This window comes from Diospyros lotus, chromosome 2 (assembly GCF_014633365.1).
Source record: "Diospyros lotus cultivar Yz01 chromosome 2, ASM1463336v1, whole genome shotgun sequence".
Classification (NCBI taxonomy): domain Eukaryota; kingdom Viridiplantae; phylum Streptophyta; class Magnoliopsida; order Ericales; family Ebenaceae; genus Diospyros; species Diospyros lotus.
In genome coordinates, this window is record NC_068339.1 from 36224738 (window position 1) to 36245736 (window position 20999).

A 20999-nucleotide genomic window follows, 5' to 3' on the forward strand; every position below is an offset into this window, starting at 1 on the left:
ACTACTAAGTGCATTTACATTGACTTTGAAGGTGGTTGGAAAATTTTTAAGATACCCAATAAGCATCCAATAATTGAACATACACTATGGAAAAAGTGAGATTTAGGGACGATATGGCCATTGCATGTCATTTTGATGCCTAGGTACTTCAAATAACAACTGAAGTAGTCTATTGGTCTGAAGGCTGTTGTGACTACCATTGGAATAGAGAATATTTTGAAGCAAAAAAGGATCTTTAGAAAGGACCTTACGGTAGAGGTGGCCTTGTGACAAAGATGGCCTTGTAGTAGAGGGGGCCTTGCGACAAAAAGGAATTGCAGCATGGTGGCTCTTGATGCATGGCGGTCCTTAAGGCATTGGTATTTAATTTTGAATTATTTTCCAAACTCAAGTATAATTATATCACCTGAGTATTCATTCATCCTTAAAGACTAAAATATTGTTTAAATTATATATTTTTAACGTAATTTTTTTTTTGAATATGTTATGTTTAATAGACAAGTTTCTTAAGAGAAAAGCAATGATAAATGAACAATCATCTCCTTTAAAAATTTGGTGGTCAAGATGATGAAAGAAGTTAAGATAAATTTAAGAGATCCCTATTGATTTATTTTAAAAACTAAAACTTATTATTAATATTCAAATAAGTTAGATAATACATGAAGAATATACATGCAAAAAATATTTTGAAAATATTGCCATTATAATGTTTTATATAAAAAATTTAAAAATTTTAATAAAAAATATTTACTTTTTAATTTAACGAGTTCAACAATTAGTTGGAGTATAACATTGAAAAAAAATACATTTAATTTAATGCATAAAGTGCTACGAAATTAAATTAAAACAATTGACCTTGTATGTCCTAGCAGTGCTACTTCAACAACAAACCTTTTATAGAAAATAAATGCAATCCACAATAACCACCTACTTACTCAACATATCCAACTTTAGCACTACAACCTTACTAAAACATCAAATTTTTATTAAAATAGCACCCATATTGACATGTCCATGCTCGAGAAAAACCACTCGTTAAACCAACCATTCTTCACTAATGCTTAGAAAATCCTAACAGTATTAGCAAACTAAGATAGTTAAATAACAACGCTGGTTGAACTAGCGGGTTTAACTTTAAACTAGTTAAAGATCGTTAACTCATCTAATCATTGGTTTAACCAACCGTTATATTCCGCCATTCCCATGCAACCATTTCTTCCTAAATGGAATGTGACATGGTAAGATGGATGCTATATAGAAACATCATTAAAGCCATTGAAAAATATCATTTCAACCAAGGCTGGTGAAGAGAGCTTGGTTCGACATCGTCATCCTTGCTAGGATTGGCATTGCTATTGCCAGTATCATCATTCTCTAAGGAGTCATCGACATCCATGGCATGCCTTTTCTTTCCTGAACCCTTTGCAAGCAGGACACCACAATTTTGTTTCATGCCATGATATTCGTTCAGATACAACGTCAAAGGCTCAACAGAGTCCTCAAGCCTTATCCTGCCTATTGCCGAAATGACATCTTCAACAGAGACTTTCTTGCGATTGTCTTGTTTGTAGCCTATGTTTGCGTTAGTAGTAACCAAATGGATACAGTTTGTTGTACAATGTCGCATGACCTCTATGGCCTCTTTAGTAATGCGGGTTTTGGGTGGCAATGCCCGGCGCATGATCTTTGTGACCTTAGACACAGGTAAATGATGATCATTATCAGGTGCAGGTAGAACTTGGCGAACCTTTTTCTTGGTTCGCTCCTCTGTCAAATTGCAAGGTATTACGAGAATCAATTTGTACAAGTATACATCACTAGAATAATAAAATATGAGTATTTTGCTAAAAATTACCAGAGCCTGAACTGGAATAAGTGCTCCCGTTGCTGCTCTGTGATCCTTCTGCACCTTCCATTCTTTTCTTTCAGAAATCTTTCTTCTCTTCTAATTTTCCTAATCTATCACTTCTTCATTTTTATACTAATGTTGGGCTCTCTTAATGCAATCTATTGAAAGTAATTAATGAAAGGAGTTTGTTTAGGGGGTTAGATGATGGTTGGTGTGCTGCCTTTATAGTTAATATATTTAGTTGTGACTCATTTACTCCTTTTATCTATTCTAACCAATTTTGAGATTTTAAATAAATTAAAATTGCATTTTTGTAGTCTTAATTTTTTTTTATGCAAAGGTATATAATATCGTTCAAGAGTTTCATCAATGAATGTATAATCTGCAAAACTATTTCATTTACTGCCTAGTAAGTGTGTTCACATTGACTTTGAAGATGGTTGTTGGAAAAATTGTAAGATTGCCGATAAGGATTTAATAACTGAACATACACTAGGAGAAAAGGGAGATTTAGTGTCAAAATGTCCATTGTAGGTCAGTTTGTTGTAGTTTTGAAAAATCGCTTGAGTAATCGTCCTGCGATTGCCATTTTGTGGCGATTTGTTTTCGTTTAGCGATAGTTTTACATTGTTAATTTAATACTAAATTAGAACCCAATAATTTAAGTCTTGAACTCATGCAAGTACAAATTTTATCTCCATATATGTGATACAATGTTACTTAAGTTTAGAAACATATCACAAAGGACCAAGTTTTCGGTTATACAGTGGACCGAATGTGGTTCCTTGGTTCATATATATATTTTGGATCACATGAAGCAACACCAACATACATTCTATCACAATTAGAACCTATGTTACGCTACCTAAAATTGTGATGATTGTCATTATTTGAGGTTAACTGTTTCTTTGAACAAGGTTCTAAACCTAGATGTTTTAAATATGTGGTCACTAAAGTTTAATCAATTCAAGAGTCATTTGTTAAATATAATGTTTTTTTTTTTCCAAAATATGATACCCAATTATGTTGCCCAAGTGGGAGAATGTTAAAATTATTTTTGTATTTTTTTGTACATGGGCTACCATTAATTGAAAATTTTGATTGTGAAAAACAAGTCAATAAGATCGATAAAACCCACTAAACTGATTCAATTAAGTTTTGGGGTTTAGGTTCATCATGACTTTTAATTATGCTTGATATAAAAAGATATAGAGAGGCTGTAAGTTATTGGGCCAGTTAATGGGAGGTCTCATTAAGGAAACCCTAGGATTAGGTCTTCTTTTTCATCCAAGATTCAGTTATTTATTGTTGTGTCGTATGCAAAAGCTCATTAAAAGACCAAGAAAGTCCAAAAGCCCAAAATAACTTTTAGGGCTAAATGATAGAATTGAAATGCTATGGTACACACCAAGAGGGGGGGGGGGGGTGAATTGGTATTTAAAAATTATTTTTCCTTTAAAAATTCTTTTGATAAAATAGAGATGTCGTCTATAAAGACCACGACTTCGTTAAACCTCAAGACCTTGAAATGGCACAATAAGGTATCAACCGTGCAAAGACAATCTAATTTTAACAATGGAGAATACAAGATTGAAAAATATGAAATCTTTTCTAATATAAGGTTAACTATAACGATCAAACGAGGAAGATGGGAATGCTCTTAAAAGACAAATAGATAGAGAACACAAGCATAATAGACGATGATTTTTAGTGGTTCGACTTTCTAAGCCTAGTCCATTACCTTAGCTTCCCACTAAGGATTTTGAAATAAATCCACTATCAATCCCCTACTCAAACCGAGTAGGTCCTTTAGTCTGTGACTAGGAAATTTACAAACCTCCCACTTGAATGGGCCTTCTAGCTTACGATAGATAAAATACAAGAAAAATGAATATGAGAATCTAAGAGTAAAACTCTTAGTTACAAGTTCTCTCCAACTGAAAAATAGAGGCTTAAAATGAATGTAACAGTGTAGATACAAAGCCTAAAAAAGATAAGTACAGAGAGAATAGAATTTAACGCTCGAAGTAAACTTGAATGCTCAATAGTTGAAGATATTAAATGTATTCAACAGCCATCAATGATTCTTCAAGCCACCTATTTATAGATGATGGCAGATAAGTACAAAAATCCAATCGTTGTGGTAGTTGAGTAAGCATTTAATGTGCCAAAAATTAGCCTTTATAGCTTTCTGTGAAACAAACTATCGACATACTAAAGAGGTTAGTCGACTATATTTTTGAATAAAAACAAGGCATAGTCGATAGACATGTAAGCATAGTTGATAAATAACCAACCAAATCTATTGATAGTCAACAAACACCTTCATATAGTCGACACACCCAAATTATGAAGAAAATTTCTACTATCATACATTGGGATAGTCGATAGAACAAATTTAACAATTGACAAAACCAACAAGATAGTCGACAGAGCAAAATATAGTCGACAGATGCTTAGGCATAATCGACATATACATGGTACATAGTCAACAGATGTTAGGCATAGTTGACAGATCAAGCATGCTTAGTCGACTATTCACTTGGAAAAACTTAACACTAAACTGATAACATGTAGAAAAACACTTGATTGATATAAGAGAGATTTCAAACACAAAACTCTTAATCATTTAACTCTCTTAACTTTGTTTCTTTTGAAGGCAAGTTCTGATTATCAAAATGACATTGATTTTGAATTTAAACACTTAAACTTACTCCTTTAGAGTTCAGGATTGATTTTCATAACTTTGTATCATTATTAAAACTATTTTAATTTTCAAGAGTAAAATATCAATCTCCCTCATTTTGATGATGACAAAACATATTTTTGAAAATCAATTGAGATAGCATTATAGCATTTTATCTCCCCAAAAAAAAATTGGTACTCCCCCTTTTTGAAACACACTGAGAACATAAAAAAAAAAGAAGCTCCCCCTTAAATCAACTTCTGATAGAAATCATTCATTTATTTGAGTAAAATGTCAATACTTAACCATATTTCATAACTTGATAAACACTCATTCATAAAATGACAATGTAGTTTAATAGAAAACACATGATAAAAGGAACATTCAAGAGTGCCAAGATAAGCATACATATACCAAAAGTAAAATGGAATGTATGATGAGGGCAATATCTAAACATCAGGAGAAATGAACGATGGAGAGGACTGAGCAGATGACAAAGAAGAAGTTGATGGTAAAGATGGTGATGAAGTAGGAGGAGGGTACTGAGAAGATAACATCTGTATGAGCTGTCCCATATGAGATGAATTTCTTCTTACTGCCTATGAAGACTCTGTAAATCTTATCTTACTTTTTCCCTAAACTCAGTCAAGCTTGCTTCTACCCTTGACATATACAACTTCATGTCTGCTATCCCTTGAACCACCAATTCATCTTGAGACTCAGGCTAAGATGAAGATGGTCCTTCTGATCTTTTATTTTTCCTAGGATTCTCTTGCTTATCAATCTTGATCCATTCCCCATCCTTACTTGCACAGCCAATCCTAATGGCTGTCTTATCATTAATGTGCTGAGAGGGGTTAAGATAGACTTTCCTAGCACTTTCCATTTGGCCTACTAAATTATCCAATAATTCATTGATTGCCATGCCATAGGGAAATGATCTAGTTTTCGCTGAGAAGGATTCTATCATCAGTAGACATAGATTTGGCCTTCTCTTAGCTTTAATACATTGAAGTAGCCATAAGTCTAGTCTAGTAACTAGTGAAAACATACCACTTCTAGGATAGATCATCTGACAACAAATGAGATGAAGAATTCGAGTGTTCAAGTCCATACATGTTGTGTCAGTGATTTTAGTGGTAATAGTGTCATCTCCTATGACTTCTTTGCTAGCCTGAATATAGTCTTGGGTCCAGGAGGCATAATCCTTACCATTTAACGGAATTCCAAAACAATTATAAATCAGTGTCAAGGTGACTTCAATATGAGAATCTCCAATGATGGTTTTAAACTTCTTATCTGACTTTCTCTTATGATAGGTGTTGTCTTCATTTGAGTAAAATGCCCTAACTGCATCTTCATATATACACCTATGGAGTGTCAAGAAACCCCACTAGCTAAACTCCTTAAACGTTTGAACATATGGAAAATTGGTGGATTCTAGAAACGTTAAATCCAAGTAGTGACCTTCTAGGACTTCTCGAGATTCAAAGAGAATAGAATACCTTTCTTGTTGACCCTCAGAGTTAAAAAATTGGATTTGAGGCCTAGGGTGAGACGGTGGATGACTTGAAGAAGTCGGTTTCTTCCTTTATCCTTGCCCAAGTTCTTCATTCTAGCCATAAGGAATGATGTGAAGATATGCAATTGAGAGAATGAGAGAGAGAGAGAGAGAGAGAGAGAGAAATGAGTTTGGCACTAAAGAGAGAAAGAACAACTCGACCACAATAGAGAAAATATTAGGGTTTGGAAACACCGATGGTCGCCGGTTCTTTAAATAAATGGATCTAGATAGTCGACAGACTCGAATGGCTTTGACGACTATCACAATGAGTATCAAAGGTTTAGTCGACAGATGCCATGTTGCTGTCGATTGATTTAATTGAAATATACCACATAGTCGACAAAGGTAGGGCCTTCTGTCGACAGAGACTTTATTCTGTCTACTATCTTAGCAAAGATAAGACTCTTTAGTCGACAAAAAAATGATTTATGTTAACTATATTGGAGAATAAAATGAATTTAATTAACAAAGATGTGCCCAGCATCACCTATAAATTTTAGCCAAAATACATTTTGTCAATGATCACTTCATTTAATTGATAGACTTAAATGCTTGGCTTTACAACAGGAATATCACAAATACATCTAAAATTTTAATAAGCCATAGATAATGTCTAGACAGATAATCACATAGTTAATTATGCAATAATTAACCCTAGCTCACTTCTAAAATATTCAAACTTATCTTTGTCAAGGGGTTTTGTAAAGATGTTTGTGATTTGATGATTGGTATCTATGAATTCAAGGTTTATGTCTCCTTTTTGAACATGGTCTCTAATGAAGTGATGTTTTACTTCTATGTGCTTAATTCTTACATGAAACACTATATTTTTTGTTAAAGCTATAGCACTAGTATTATCACATTTTATTGAGATGTTTTGAAGTCTTATGCCATAGTCTTCTATCTGATACTTCATCCACAATATTTGAGCACAATAACTACCGGCTGTAACATACTCAGCCTCAGTAGATGATAGTGTTGCTATATTTTGCTTCTTACTTGACCAAGATACTAAGCAATGTTCTAAGAATTGGTATGAACCACTTGTACTTTTTCTATCTATTTTACATCCATCATAATCAAAATCAGTATAGGCTATTAGATCAAAGTTTTTTGATTTTGAATAAAATAGTTCTAGGTTTTGTAGTTCCTTTTAGATATCTCAAGATTCTCTTAACCGCTTTTAAGTGTGATTCTTTATGATTGGATTACAACCTAGCACACAAGCACACACTAAATATAATGTCAGGTCTACTGGCTGTTAAATAAAGCAAAAATCCAATCATACTTCTATAAAGCTTGTTATCTATAGCCTTGCCTAACTCATCTTTGTCTAGGCTTTGAGAACTACTCATAGGTGTAGCCATAGGTTTACAATATTGAATATCAAATCTCTTAAGAAGGTCTCTTATGTATTTTTGCTGGGAAATGTAGATTCCCTTATTTTCTTATTTTATTTGTAATCCTAGAAAGTATTTTAGTTCACCCATCATGCTCATCTCAAATTCTCCTTGCATAAGATTTTCAAATTGATCACATATAGATTTTTTTATGAATCCAAATATGATATCATCCACATAGATTTGAACTAATAGAATATCCTTGTCAAGACTTCTTAAAAATAAGGTTGTATCTATTTGGCCTCTTTTGAATCCTTTATCTAAGGAAAACTTACTAAGCCTTTCATACCATGCCCTAGGGGCTTGTTTTAGACCATACAAAGCTTTTGACAATTTGAACACATGGTCTTCATACTTATGATTTTCAAAACCAGGGGGTTGTTCTACATAAACTTCTTCATTAATATATCTATTTAAGAAAGCACTCTTAACATCCATTTGACATAGCTTGAAGTTTTTGTAGCAAGCAAATACTAATAGCATCCTTATGGCTTCTAACCTAGCAACAGGGGTATAAGTTTCATCATAGTCAGTGCCCTCTTCTTGGCCATATCCTTGAGCTATCAACCTTGCTTTGTTTCTAGTCACTATACCATTTTCATCCATCTTATTTCTAAATACCCATTTTGTGCCTATAATTGGATAATCTTTTGGTCTTGGCATTAGTTTCCAAACTCCACTCCTTTCAAATTGATTTAATTCCTCTAGCATAACAATTATCCAATTTTCATCTTCTAAAGCTTCTTCGACATTTTTAGGTTCAACTTGAGATAAGAAGGCAACATATTAGCATTCATTTCTAATGGATGATTTGGTTCTAATGCCTTTGGATGGATCTCCTATGATTTCATTTTCTTTGACATATTTCCTTTCTCTTGGAAATGTTGGTTCTTTTTCTACTTGATGCTCTTGTTCTTTGTTGAATGGATCATCATCTAGGGAATTTGACTCATTTTGATGTAATGAAAGTTTTTCAAGATTTTGAGATACTTCATTTTCACAATCTTCCTTAGGTTTTGAGATTTCAACATTTATGTTATCAACTATTACTTGAATTGTTTCTTCAACTATTAATGATCTTTTGTTGAATACTCTATAACCTTTACTTTGAGATGAATAACCTAGAAATATACCTTCATCACTTTTAGCATTGATTTTTCCTAGAGATTCCTTTCCATTGTTAAGAATGTAGCAAGTACTACCAAAAACATGAAAGTGACTTATATTAGGTTTTCTTCCTTTGTATAACTCATAAGGTGTTTTCATTAAAATGGGTCTTATGGAGACTAAATTTAGTATATGACAAGCAATGTTCACTACCTTTGCCCAAAAATACTGAGAAAGATTCTTATCACATAACATCGTCCTAACCATTTCTTGAAGAGATCTATTCTTTCTTTCTACTACACCATTTTTTTGAGGAGTCCTAGCACAAGAAAAGTTATGATCTATACCATTTTCTTCACAATATATTTTGAAAGATTCGTTTTCAAATTCTCCTCCATGATCACTTCTAATTTTTGAAATGCCAAAACCTTTTTCTCTTTGAACTCTTTTACTAAATACTTTAAATGATTTAAAGGTTTCATTCTTAGAAGCAAGGAAAATTACCCATGTGTATCTAGAATAATCATCTTCTATGACCAAAACATATTGTTTTCCTCCTAAACTCAATGTTCTCATAGGACCAAATAAGTCTAAGTGAAGTAATGTCAAGGGCCTTGATGTTGACACTTCATTTGTAGGGTTGAATGATACACTTATTTGTTTACCTTTCATGCATTTGCCACAAATGTGATTTCTTTCAAACTTCAGCTTTGGAAACCCATTAACAAGGTCATGTTTTACTAGTTTGTTAATCAAGTTCATACTAGCATGTCCTAATCGATTATGCAATAACCAAAAATTTTAAGAAGTGTTAGACATTAAATAATTTTCCATCCTAGATGACCATAGAAAAGGAAGATAAACATTTCCTACTCTTTTTCATTTAAGTTTTATTTCCTTTATCTTTGGACATATGACCTTACAAGAATTAGCATCAAAATGTACTTCATAATTCATATCACATAATTGACTTATACTTATCAAATTATGCTTTAAACCATCAACAAGAAACACATTATCTAATACAATGTGTTCAAAAGAGATAGAACCCATACCTATGATCTTTCCTTGGGAGTTATCACCATAGAATACATTACCTCCCTCCTTGAAGATGATGTTGTTGAGAAGATCTTGGTCTCCCGTCATGTGCCTTGAGCACTCACTATCAAGGAACCACTTGCTCCATGAATCATTCGAAACCAAAGCAGCCTACAAAAAGAATCATTCAAATTGTTCCCTTTGGTACCCACATCATCTTAGGTCCATTCATGTTAGAAGATACTACATCCTTAGGAATCCAAACTTGTTTGAATCTTTGAGGATAATTTCTTATAAAAAATTTATTAATTGAATGACCATTTCTTCCACAATAGTGACATGCAATGCCTCTTTTTGAAAACTTTGGTTTGAAGAAAGATTTTCTTTGAATAAACTTTTGGTTTGAATCTTTTACAAAAACTGTTTTATTGGAACTTGCATGGAATGGATCAAATCCAATTCCCTGTTTATCTCCAAAATTTCTTTGAGCTTCAAGAATCATTTCTAGTTTCTTTTTCCCTTCTACTAATTTTTCTAAAGACTCCTTTACGTCTTTATTTTCTTTTAAAAGACTTCATTTTTCAACAATCAATCTGTTTCTTTCACCCCCCAAGATTCCTTTTTCTGTTTTCAAACCATATACCTCACTTTGTAGTGAACTTAATTTCCTTTTTAAATCAGTGTTTTTCTCATTCATATGCTCACATTCACTTAGCAAATCATTGAATGCATCATGAAGTTCTTCAAATGTAGAATCAGAAATTGAATTAAGAGGCTGAGAGGTTAGCTCATCTTCAAGATTGACCATGAAACAAATATTAGCAACTTCAACATCTTGTGATTTGTCACTTGATGATAGCACCTCCTCACCCCATACAGCTAGAGCATTCTTCTTCACTTTTCTTTCCTTTCGATCCTTCTTTTTCAGCTGACGGTAGTCATTTCTCATGTGACCTAACTTTTTACACTCAAAATATCGAATCTCATTAAAGGGGTTAGCTTCACTTTGATCTTTATCCTTTCTAAAAAAATTTCTTTGATTAAATCTCCCCTTTTTCATAAATCTCCTAGCTAGTAGTGCAAACTCATCATCATCACTATCCTAAGAGTCTTTTTCCTCATTCTCAACTTTAAAGGCTACATTCTTGTCTTTCTTCGATTCTACATTGTCCTTTCATTTCATCATGATTTCATTAGTCATTAATGACCCTAATAGATTATCAAATTCAAGTTTATCTAAGTCTTTTTCCTCAGTAATAGCAGTGACTTTAGGATCCCATGACATAGGCAAGCTTCTCAGGATTTTTCTGACCTTTTCTCCATTTGTGTATATCTTTCCTAGAGCTTCTAAAGTGGATACAATATTATTGAATCTAGTATACATATCTTTTATGGTTTCATTCTCTTTTATTGTAAACAACTCATATTCATGAACAAGAAGATTTATTTTTGTTTCTTTTACCTGGTTTGTACCTTCATGTGTTACCTTGATGTTATCCCACATTTTCTTCCCTATTTTGCAAGTTGAGACTTGATTGAACTCTTCTGAGCTAAGAGCACAAATTAATGTGTTCATAGCTTTGGCATTGATCTCCATGTCTCAATCTTCTCCATATCAGACAACTTTATTTGCTTATGAATAGCCTGTATCAAGCTAGAATCTTGCATTAAATAGATTTGCATCCTTGTTTTCCAGTAATTGTAATTTGTTCCATTGAAAAATGGGGGACGAGTGGTGCTTTGACCCTCGACTTGAGATGTAGAAGCAAAATGTGCCATTTTAAAAAAGATCTTTTTCCCTAGGTTGTTAAACTGATGAAAAATAGAGGAAACCTCGCTCTGATACCAATTGATAGAATTGAAATGCTATAGCACACACCAAGAGGGCGGGTGAATTGGTATATAAAAATTATTTTTCCTTTAAAAATTCTTTTGATAAAACAGAGATGTTATCTATGAAGATCACGGTTTCGTTAAACCTCAAGACCTTGAAATGGCATAATGAGGTATCAACTGTACAAAGACAATCTCATTTTAACAATGGAGAATACAAGATTGACAAATATGAAATCTTTTCTAATGTAAGGTTAACTATAAGGATCAAATAAGGAAGATGGGAATGCTCCTAAAAGACAAATAGACAGAGAACACTAGCACAAGAGATGATGATTCATAGTGGTTCGACTTTCCAAGCCTAGTCCACTACTTTAGCTTCCCACTAAGGATTTTGAAATAAATCCACTATCAACCCCTTACTCAAATCGAGTAGTCCTCTAGTCCGCGACTAGGAAATTTTCAAACTTCCCACTCGAATGGGCCCTCTAGCTTAAGCTAGGTAAAATACAAGAGAAATGAATACAAGAATCTAAAAGTACAATTCTTAGTTATAGGTTCTCTCCAATAGAAAAATAAAGGCTTAAAATGAATGTACAGTGTAGATACAAAGACTTAAAAAGATAAGTACAGAGAGAATAGAATTTAACGCTTGAAGTAAACTTGAATGCTCGGTAGTTGAAGATATTAAATGTATTCAATAGCCATCAACGATTCTTCAAGCCACCTATTTATAGATGATGGTAGATAAATACAAAAATCCGATCGTTGTGGTAGTTGAGCAAGCATTTAATGCTCCAAAAACTAGTCGTTACGACTTTTTGTGAAACAATTTGTCAACATACTAAAGAGGTTAGTCGACTATATTTTTGAATAAAAATAAGGCATAGTCGACAGACATGTAACCATAGTCGCCAGATAACCAACCAAATCTACTGATAGTCAACAAACATCTTCATATAGTCAACACACCCAAATTATAAAGAAAATTTCTACCATCATACACAAGGATAGTCGACAGAACAAATTTAACAGTCAACAAAACCAACAAGATAGTCAACAGAGCAAAACATAGTCGATAGATGCTTAGGCATAGTCGACAAACACATAGTACATAGTCGACAGATCAAGCATGCGTAGTCGACTATTCACTTGGAAAAACTTAACACTAAACTGATAACATGTAGAAAAATACTTGATTGATATAAGAGAGATTTCAAACACAAAACTCTTAATCAGTTAACTCTCTTAACTTTGTTTCTTTTAAAGGCAAGTTGAGATTATTAAAATGACATTGATTTTGAATTTAAACACTCAAACTTACTCCTTTAGAGTTCAAGATTGATTTTCATAACTTGGTATCATTATCAAAACTATGTTAATTTTCAAGAGTAAAATATCCCTAAAAGCTATAAATAAGCTGACATTCATTCCAAAAAATGTATGTCTCTGATACTAGTTTGAATACGACCTTCATCATCTTCAGTATCTAACTTAAGCATTGGAATGTTTGCGTGGGGACCTCCCCGTGCCCTCTGACTATTTTCTTTTTTGCAGATACAGACGACTTGACAATAACATTTCTAGTCAAATAAATTTATTGTTATATCTTGACAACAACATCTGTTTAAGTAGAAAATCCAAGATTTGGTTATCTATTTAAATAGAAAACTATGGTTGTTTCCTCTATTGATAACATTCAAACAATTGTTGGAGAGGTAGAGAGAGCATATGGTCAGAACACATGAATTTTCTCATGTTAGTTCAATCTTAACTATAACGACTCGTTATTCGGTCATATTATATTAATTTGGGAAATGAATATTTAACTAATTGAATAATGACTTTGAGGCATTATATGTGTTATTTTTAGGTAATGTGACCAAAGTAGAGAGAATGTGGAAAAAGATCAAAGGGTTGATTCTAATGGAAGTGGGACCCATAGATTTGCAAGATATGTAAATAAGCATTTTATGGAATTTGAGGTATTAGAAATATTGTAGTATGAATTTTAGCTTAAGTGTCTATAAAAAACTCCACAAAGGTTTGATTGTAATGGAAATAGGCCCGCCTCTTGGAGTACCTGCTAGCATAGGCAATCCATGAGAAGGTCGCTAAGAAATGGAAACAAAGCATCCCAACAGCACATTCATCACAATTCACAATAAAATAAAATAAAAATGTAACACCTGTCTCTTTATACAACAACATCTTATATGATATCAATCTTGGGCTTAATCGCCCATACATTACAAAATCAAAGTGGCTTGTATTAAAATTACATCAACTATTTATTTCCCCATGCCCTGCTCAAAAGAAGATAAAACACTCCCCAAGATCCTCTGCCCGTGGAGACTTTGTACACACTACGCGTCCCCACAAAAAAATCATGTTTTGCTAGACTCATCGCTTACAACAGCCTTGCTGTTATTTAGATTGACACAAAATAAACAAAATGAGACACAAGGCTCAGCAAGTATATAATATGAATGAAATTAAGTATCGAAACTTGACAAAGCTGGAAGAACAATACATGAAACAATTTTAAATTCACTTTGACAGATATATAACTTCCTAACCATGCCCAGCCATGTCATGTTGTTTTTATTCTTTTTTCCACTTTATTCATTCATATTCGCCACATGCATTCATGTACTTACACATGCAAATATATAAAAGTGCCATAATTATATTGTGGTCCATTGTCCACCCTTGCGAATATTATGAGATCAATTTATGGACCCCTTTTTGTTTTTTTTTTCACCTTTGCGAGTTTTATACAAATATAAATATTTTAGCCATACCATATTTTCCCATCTTAATTGGTCATGCATGCCACATGCATTAATATAAGCGTCATATGCTAAAAGTCATGTATGCCACGTGTATTAATATATAATATATCATGTGCCAAAACAAAATAATTCCATCATCACATCGTGGAGGACCGTTATCCACTCTCGTCCTAACTTCAATTCAGGCGAGTCTGTTTAGCCGCAGTGGGACTCTAACCCACTGTCTTATGCATTACGGTGATAGGTGCTAGGGGACTCTAACCCACAGTCTTACACGTCACGGGGTACAGATGCAGTGGGACTCTAACCCATATTCTTACACCTTTTCCTTTGTAGGATATCCTTTTTCTTTCCCTCCACGCAAAATAGTAAATGTGCTAATGTACATATAAGTATATCATTCATGCGCAACATGTATGTAATCACATCATGCCTCATATAAACATGGTTCCTCATTCATAGTTTCATCACTTCATTCACAAATGTGCACTGATTTTGGGCATATGAGCAAGTTCCAAAATCAATTCCATTCCCATTTTGATCATTTCGTCACTTCTCTTACAATTGTGTACTCTTTGTGGGCACATACTCGATAATTCATTCTTCTTGCGTAGCATATCATAATATAATAGGACTTTGTTGGTTAATTTTACAACCAAAATATGTCAAATTATATATCAAATCAAAGCCCTCAATGTCTCGTTTACAACCCAAAAAGCAGATCTTAATTTTGATATCAGGGAAGAAAGTTATGGCTAAAAGAGTACAAGGTGCATAGTGTAGTCCACTTCTAGAGTCGACTTTTGATATATGGAAAGTCGACTTTTGACATGTGGAGAGTTGACTTTTGCAAGCAGAAATAGAACAAAATCGGCAAAAACAAAACCCTAATCCATTTTCTTCAACCCAACTCATTTAAACTCGATTTTGGCTCAAAACTAGTGTCAATCTTTATGAAATATGGGATATATCAATACCCCAACGAAACCACAAGCTTAAACACTCAGAATTTGATAACAAATGAAAGATTTACATACAACTAAATTTTATGTAAATACCCAAAATTTTTGTAAGAACACACCGAATCTTGAAACAACCTCCCAATTTACCATTTGTAAGGGTCACCAAAACCCCCAAATGACTTACTTTCATCAACCTTATGAAAAAGAGAGGGATTTGTACATAAATAACAAAGAAAGAGGGAACTTTCCTTAACCAAAATTTGAAGCCGCCAAAGCTGCTATCCTCACCTCTAACCCTCAAGATCAAGCATAGAGGAAAGAAGATTGAAAAAGAAATGAAAGGAGAAGAGGCGGTGGAAAGAGAAGGAAGAAGAAGAACAAAAGAGGAAGAAGATTGAGAAGCTCTCGTAGCTTCTCTTTCCTTCTATATATATATATATATATTTTTTTTTTTTTTCTTTTCATCTTTTCCCACTTCCACATTTACCCTTTCATAAATCAATAAATCTCCCACATATCCTTCATATAAACCTTTTAAATACAACATAACCCACACACACACACCTATTGTAACACCCCATCTCCTAGAATTGCCCGAGAAGAGGTGCTACTGGAGATAATAAAATAAACTGACTGATAAACTGAAATTTGATACCAAAATGAACATCTCAATCAACTGAAATAAAACCCTGAGTCAATAACCGAAAACCATAAATTACATCTAAGGGAAAATCCCTAAACTGGAATATAAAATAAATCTAAACTGATCAAGCACTAACTAATAAACTAACAACTCCCAGACATCTTTGGTCTTGAGCGGCTCTATGTACACACACTACTGGACACTGCTGCTAGGCCCCACATCTGGTACTCCCCCACTAGGACCTGGAATGGTGAAGAGTACAAGGTGAGCTACAAAGCTCAACAAGTAATAAACTAGAAAGAATAACTGAAGCTGAATCGAAGAATATCGATACTGATAAAAATACTTACTGAACTTGTACTGAGAGATATAATAATCACTGGATAGCATTTATAAGATGTGATGCACATAAGCTGTAAACTAAATGCAGGTATGCAACTTTGGCTCATAGGCCCACATAACTGTAACACATACCTGACTGATCTGAGTCCTGCAAACATAAAAACTGTAAGCACATACTTTGGGCAATATGCCCCTAGCTCCCTGGTCGACATCAGGCGAGCAAGTCATAACTGAGATATAATTGAACTGATACTAATGGGATCCCCGCGCACAAGCCGCCTGGCGCGCATAATGCAATGCTCATATAAATGCTGGCACACGATATGTAGTGCTCCACATAAAGTCATGCTCAATGCTCATACAAATATGTATGCACATAATCTCACAAAATAATGCTGATTATGTCATAATTAACTGTTAAACATGGTATATGATTTTTACCAACTATATTGAGATTCAAATATTCTGAAATTTCTGAGTATAAGCATGGCATATTGGATTTTATCATATCTTGGCATAAAAATTCAATATTTGAATAATTGAATATTTATATTAAATTTAAGACTTGAATCAAGAATTTATTGGAAGCCATTCGGATGCCATTTGATACTATTTGGATGATTGAGGAAGCAAAAGGAAGCAATTTGAATGAAAAAGTAGCCCATTCGAATGAAAAAAATTGGATTTCAGCAAGCTCATTCGAATGGCAGAAAACTCATTCGAATGACAGAGACTCATTCGAATGACAGAAGGCTCATTCGAATGATAGATGATATATAACAAGGCTATTCGGATCTGATCAGGGACTTATTCGAATGACTCACAAATTCATTCGAATGAATTTTGAAAATTTCCAACTTTTGAACTGGCAAAAACCGACTCATTCGAATGCAACAGTAACTTTATTCGAATCAATTTATGGATCATTCGAATGACAAGAAGGCTCATTCGAATGCTAGACTATACAAAGCAACAGCTTACTCGCATCTTCAAGGACTCATTCGAATGACAAACCAAAAACACATACGAATGATATGATAACACATGACTCATTCGAATGGCCAAAAAACTCATTCAAATGACTGGAATATTATAAGGGAAAAGCTTACGATAACACTGAAAATTCATTCGGATGTCTCAAAACTTATTCAAATGACACAACACTCATTCGAATGACTGGAGTCTCAACAGAAACAAACTTACGATAACAGAGACGATACTTTGATTTAAAAACTTAACATTACTACACCATTCCGAAAGAAATCTTGAGAGATCAATCCCAATTGATATATAAACAACTTTAGGGACGATTTACTGATCATAACTAATGAGAACATTGCATGGAACATGCATGAACTGGCTGGTACTCACTATAATGCATATATACATATACATAATCATAAACATACCATTTGATTAAACTGGAAACCCAAAGCTAAGGACCCTGGTATTCGGAGATCACTGTTAATATGATTTGACGATCATATTTAAAAGATTAACTATCAAGAATCACACGATCTTCTTCATGCACTCACTGTTCTATGTATATATATATATACATACACACTAGAACTGATATAAATACAAAACTCAATGTAGGACTGACATAACTGAGAACGAACTTACTTGAATCTGTAATGAAAGGAATTACAGATAGGATACTTGCCTTGATATTGATCAGATCAATGCTTTCAACGAAGATCTCCTTATGCCAAGACACTGATGCAACTTCTTCCTTCTTCTGTTCTTCACGCGGCGTGAAGAAAGGCTAATGAGGCTATACATATATACATATGTCTATAGGAAACCTAATGCCCTTCTCTCACTCTCCTACTTGAACTTGGATTCCTTCTCCTACCTTATCTTGGAGACTTCCAACTCTCGTGCACGCTCGGTTTCCCTCAATTCCCTTAATTACAATAACTCCATTTAATAATTAAATGCTAATATTAAATCCTTAAATGACCAACATGTCCTTGCATTTAATCTTCACAATAATTAAATATAATTAAATGCTATTTTCTCAATTAAGATCTCTAAATTGCCACATTGAAAATTAAATGGCAAATTCTCTTAATTAATTACTTCAACAATTAATTAACTAATTTTGAATAAATACTAGGCCCTCTAATGGGTCGTTACACCTATATTTCCCCATTTCCTTTATTTCTATTTATGTTCCCCTATTTTCTTTTATTCAGTCCACCTTATACATGCCATCAAATTTTGATTATTCAACACATCACTAAATAATTTCCTTTGCCCCTTCATTAGCTTCGATTTTTCCATATCTAACACCTCATTTATTTTTCCTCTCCAACATAAATTAAATTTTACCTACTTTGACCTCTTAGATATACACATAAAGTTCCCTCAATACCCAAATCTCAAATAAGTAGATTATTTCAAACACAAAGATAAATTACTAGTATTTTTTTTTTCAAAAAATCCAAGTCATTACATTCTTCCTTCCTTAACATAATTTCGTCCTTGAAATTTGCATTTGACCATACAAACATCGGAGGGGTAGACACGCTTTACTTCCCAATCCCAACTCTTAAATAACCCCCTTAAAATCATAATCATTTGGTTCTCATACCAAAATAACTGACTCCCCATCGCTTCCTTCCACAATCTCTAAACCACGTCCTTATCTAGATTATAGCCAACATATCCCAGGCACAAATAAACGCTTAATCCTACATGAGATTCCTTACTGTCCCAACATAGTTTCCCTATAATCATGTATTCTCATTTAGTTTTCCTTTTCATTTCTCCATTTAATATCGTCACATCCTTTAATCTTTCGGTGTTCCCACCTTTGAACATACACTAGATTACCATTCAATTTTGTATCCCTAACACGTCACATGTTATTTTCTATTACTTGGCTCAGCAAATGTCAAGTCCAGCAGAAAATAATCAACAGACAAAAGGAGAACGGGCGACCGCTTACGATAGGCCAATAGCTCCCTTACTAACGGTTGACTGCTTGTTGTGCCTTTCGACTGCTTCCCCTTCTTATAAATCCGCAAGAGCACAAGATCCCCTGTGATATCCCAACAACTAGCCATAGATACAAATACCAAGATGCATACAAAATAGGCAAGATTTGCTCAAAAGTAATTAAACATGAGATGTAATCTCTCGGCCCCCTTACATAGGCACGAGATATCCTCCTTACATAGGCACGGGATAACCTCTCGGCCCCCTTACACAGGCATGAGATATCCTCCTTACTTGTCATGTATGAACCCCTCGGCCCCCTTACACAAGCTCGAGGTAGCCCCCTTACACAGGCCCACGTGGTCAGCCCCCTTACACAGGCCTCCGTGGTAGTTCACACATGACAAGCCACCAATTAACCACGGTCACCAAATGACAAGATGTATGACAAAGCAGAAGGAATATGATCACAAGCCAGGAACAAAAGCTTTCATGGTCAAACTCGATGCAACAAAGTAGAAATGATATGCTCGAAACAAAGGGAACATAAGATGTAACCAAAAAACCATCCACAAATGAAACAAAGAGTGATAAAGAGGAAGCAAGAAGCATGCAAAAGAACCATTCACCTTTGGGTTCACCAGAAAGTATCGTTTGCACGCAAACTGAGGCTATTTACTGCCAAAACATAAGTTTTCATAAGGTAAATGCCAAATATTTTTATACAGATTCGTAGGGCACTAAAAGAGGCGTATGAAATAAAAATTTCATGGATAAATAAGGCTGCACGCACCCTCATGCACCCCGGGAAGGGGCCCCACTCGCAGCCCCTCCCGGCGCGTGAAGCTCACGTGCGACCCATGTTTTCTGACAGCTTCTGATCTCCTTCGTATTTTGGCCATAACTCGGCCGTTTTAAGTCCGATTAGACCCCCATTTTTTCCTATAGCTTTCTTTTTCTATGCTTTACAAGATTATAATAAAAAAAAAAAATACTTACCTCACTGATTTTTGACTTTTTTGGCCCAAATTCCAATGAGGTGCTATTTTTCGTCGAACCTTCGTATCTTCTTCGTTCCTCTACCAAATTCAATCCAGTTTTTTGCAGAACCTCCTCCTTTCTTTTAAGAGCAAAACCTTACTTAAAAGCCTCTCAAAATAAAATCCCTTCTCCCCCTTTAGACATGGCCGGATTCTCCCCCACCATAGCCTATTTATAGAAGTGCTCAACAAATCACATTTCACCACGTGTCGCCCTTAATTATAACTCATCATTACTCTTCTACCCCTTTGCCATGTGTCACCATAAGATTTGGCCACTTGGCCTTGAGATTTGAGCCCTATAATTATTTTTACATGTGTCCCAATCCCATGGTGCCAAGTGTCTCAAGATCATCATTACTTAGATTTGGAGATTTGACTTCATCATGCTTACACCACATGGCTTAATAGGATGGTGACACTTGTCCTTAAGATTTGCACTCTAATCATGACTTTTCTCCTCTTGTGATAAATGACCCTATAGATTTGGGCCTAATCATGACATATCAAACATCTTGACGAATAGATTCATGCCATGTGTCATTGGGATTTGAGCTACCATAATTGCTTTTATCTTATGGCGCCATGTGTCCCTCGAGATTTGGGCCGTCATCATTACTTTCATCTTATGGCACTAAGTGTCCCATATAATCATTTCTATCCATGTGTTCTTATCAAATGATGCCATGTGTCCCAATAATCATGAGGCCTTATCATTACGTCCATGTGTGGCCAATAAAAGCTTGCCACATGTCCCAACCTTGGAGGATAAGCAAAAGACTTGGACTTGGACT

The 20999-nt window shown here is 34.3% G+C and overlaps 1 protein-coding gene across 1 annotated transcript; it reads right to left on the bottom strand.

Annotated features, from left to right (window-relative positions):
* Positions 1–1285: 1285 nt before the first annotated feature.
* LOC127794793 (nuclear transcription factor Y subunit B-1-like) lies at positions 1286–1916 on the bottom strand. The gene is made up of 2 exons (XM_052326045.1): positions 1856–1916; positions 1286–1767 (listed from the first exon to the last, which is right to left on the bottom strand). The coding sequence occupies exons 1-2, from the start codon at positions 1914–1916 to the stop codon at positions 1286–1288; spliced, it is 543 nt and encodes a 180-aa protein (XP_052182005.1).
* Between the last annotated feature and the right edge of the window lie 19083 nt (positions 1917–20999).

Bases quoted from the DNA above. Each gene is read 5' to 3' on its own strand.
- LOC127794793 (XM_052326045.1), bottom strand. From the start codon at position 1,916: ATGGAAGGTGCAGAAGGATCACAGAGCAGCAACGGGAGCACTTATTCC. The intron at 1,768-1,855 runs GTAATTTTTAGC...GCAATTTGACAG, and splicing joins TTATTCCAGTTCAGGCTCTG to AGGAGCGAACCAAGAAAAAG.